General features: G+C 59.0%; 1 protein-coding gene across 1 annotated transcript in view; it reads left to right on the top strand.

Moving 5' to 3' along the window:
* Window positions 1–2,113, top strand: part of BRPF1 (bromodomain and PHD finger containing 1) — a gene marked incomplete at both ends in the record, with an annotated part of 8,835 nt that extends 6,722 nt beyond the window's left edge. The window contains 2 exons of the mRNA XM_029084201.1: window positions 622–934; window positions 1,799–2,113. Of these exons, the coding sequence (XP_028940034.1) occupies window positions 622–934; window positions 1,799–2,113 (628 nt within the window). The remainder of the gene's footprint in view (window positions 1–621; window positions 935–1,798) is intronic.
* Window positions 2,114–2,232: the final 119 nt, after the last annotated feature.

Consider the following 2,232-nt stretch of genomic DNA (forward strand, 5'->3'; position numbering starts at 1 on the left):
GCCCTTGGCGGGAACACGCTCTTACCTGTCCTCTCATGAAGGCCTCTGCTAGGTGACAGGCTGAGCACAGCACAGAAACGGGACTGACCCCCAGACTGTCACTGCTGGGGGCAAGGGAAATGATTCCTGAGGCTGCCATCGAGCCCCTGCCCGGGGAGGTGGGGGAAGGCTGTGCTGGCTCCGCGTGGCTCCGGCAGCAGGTCAGCATGGAGGTGTCCGGCAGAGCTGGGGAGGAGGCTGTGTGGTCCCACCCGCAGCCATCGCCGCTGCCTGGGCCGTTGTTTTACTTGTCTGTGCTCACCCCTGGGGCTGCACTCGCAGCTTCCTGCCCCGGGGAACAGGGTGTAGCATACTGGATCCCAGCTGCCCACAGACAGGAGGAGAGGACCCGTAAAAACACTTCAGAGTGCGTGTCTGCTCTAGCAGGCTGAGCACAGCACATGGGCTCCCTAGTCCGGAGGCGTTACTGTTCCTCAAGCTGCAAAAGCAGACGGCGCTCCCCGATGTGCATTTGGGCAGAGCACAGGGAGCCATACCTGAATCCTCTAATGACTTTTCTTGGAGCAGGTGACACTGACTGACAGCTCCCGGGCTCTTACCTCTGGCTCTTTCCTCCTGCAGGTCCCAGACTACCTGGATCACATCAAGAAGCCGATGGATTTTCAGACGATGAAACAAAACCTGGAAGCCTATCGCTATCTAAATTTTGACGACTTTGAGGAGGATTTCAACCTGATTATCAACAACTGTTTGAAATACAACGCCAAAGACACAATCTTCTACCGGGCAGCGATCCGCCTGCGGGAGCAGGGAGGTGCCGTTCTCCGGCAGGCTCGCCGGCAGGCGGAGAAGATGGGCATTGACTTTGAGACAGGCATGCACTTCCCTCACTGCGTCACGGTGGAAGAGGCTCAGGTCCAGGACATCGAGGACGGTGAGTACCCATCCTCTGTCCCAGGGTATGAGGATTACTTGGAGGTAAAGCCCAGGCAGAGTCAGGGCACCTGGGGCTCTGCTCGAGCTGCTTCCCTGGAGAGGTGGGGGCTCTGCCAGCCCCATTAGGTTGTTTCTAGGCAGTGGCTTATCTGGGGTGTCCTGCCAGTCCCATGGTCCCTCGTCCTCCTCTTGGTCAGAGCAGGGGGCTGCCTGGGACATGGGTACTGTCACTTACCCTGTCCCCAGCACTGGCTGCGAGTGGCTGAGCCTCCTGCTGTGCTGCCCGGCTAGAAGGACAGACTCCCCCTGGTCAGAGCTGTGTGCTCCCCCCTCTCTCCCCAGCTGTGGACTTTGCTGGCTGCCACACAGCTCTTGATACCCCTCAGCCAGACCTCACTGGCCCCGTGGTTGTCTGCTTGTCTCTGGGCAGTGGGGAGCACCGCCAGGAACGGCTTGTAGGAGAAAGAGCCTTTCAGGGTCTCCCTCTCCCTGCTGCAGCACGGGATGGGCTCAGACAGGGGAACTTCTCTGCTCTGTGATGCTTCAGGATCCCTTTGACTCTTGTTTTTCCTGTCACAACCCCCTTTCTTTTTCCTGCTATGTCCTTGCCCCAGCCGATGGGAACCCTGGTATTCTCCAAGCTGCTGATCAGCCTGCTTTCCCCAGCAGTCCCAACTGCCTTGCTTCCCACAGGGCTCCTTCTCCAGGTCCTTTAGGGTAACTTCCCATGTTCACACGTTTGGTACCATGTCAGCTAATTCCCTCCTGCAGGGACCCTAGATTGCCCCGTGCTCTTTCAGGTAGAGAAGCTCCAAAGAGTTCCTGATTTCTTTCATCCATCTGCTCCTCTTTGTTCCCTCAGAAGATGTGCGGCTGCTGCTCTCGGAGAATCAGAAGCACCTGCCTTTGGAGGAGCAGCTGAAGATCCTGCTGGAGCGGCTGGATGAGGTCAATGCTGGCAAGCAGAGCATAGGACGGTCCCGCCGGGCCAAGATGATCAAGAAGGAGATCACAGTCCTACGGCGGAAACTCGCTCACCCACGGGAGGTGGGCCGAGACGGGCTGGAGCGGCACGGCTCCTCTGCCAGGGGAGTCCTGCAGTCACACAACCCCTGCGAGAAGGACCTGCAGACAGACAGCGCTGCAGAAGAGAGCAGCAGCCAGGAGACAGGCAAAGGTACGTGTCCCTCCGGAATACTCCCAGTTTTGGGGAGCGGTGGAGAAGTGCCTTTGGACGGGCTTGGCTGTGGGAGAGGCTGCTCTGCCGGGTGCCTCCTGAGGCAGGAGGGCTGCATG

This window comes from Antrostomus carolinensis, unplaced genomic scaffold (assembly GCF_000700745.2).
Source record: "Antrostomus carolinensis isolate BGI_N321 unplaced genomic scaffold, ASM70074v2 scaffold37903, whole genome shotgun sequence".
NCBI lineage: Eukaryota > Metazoa > Chordata > Aves > Caprimulgiformes > Caprimulgidae > Antrostomus > Antrostomus carolinensis.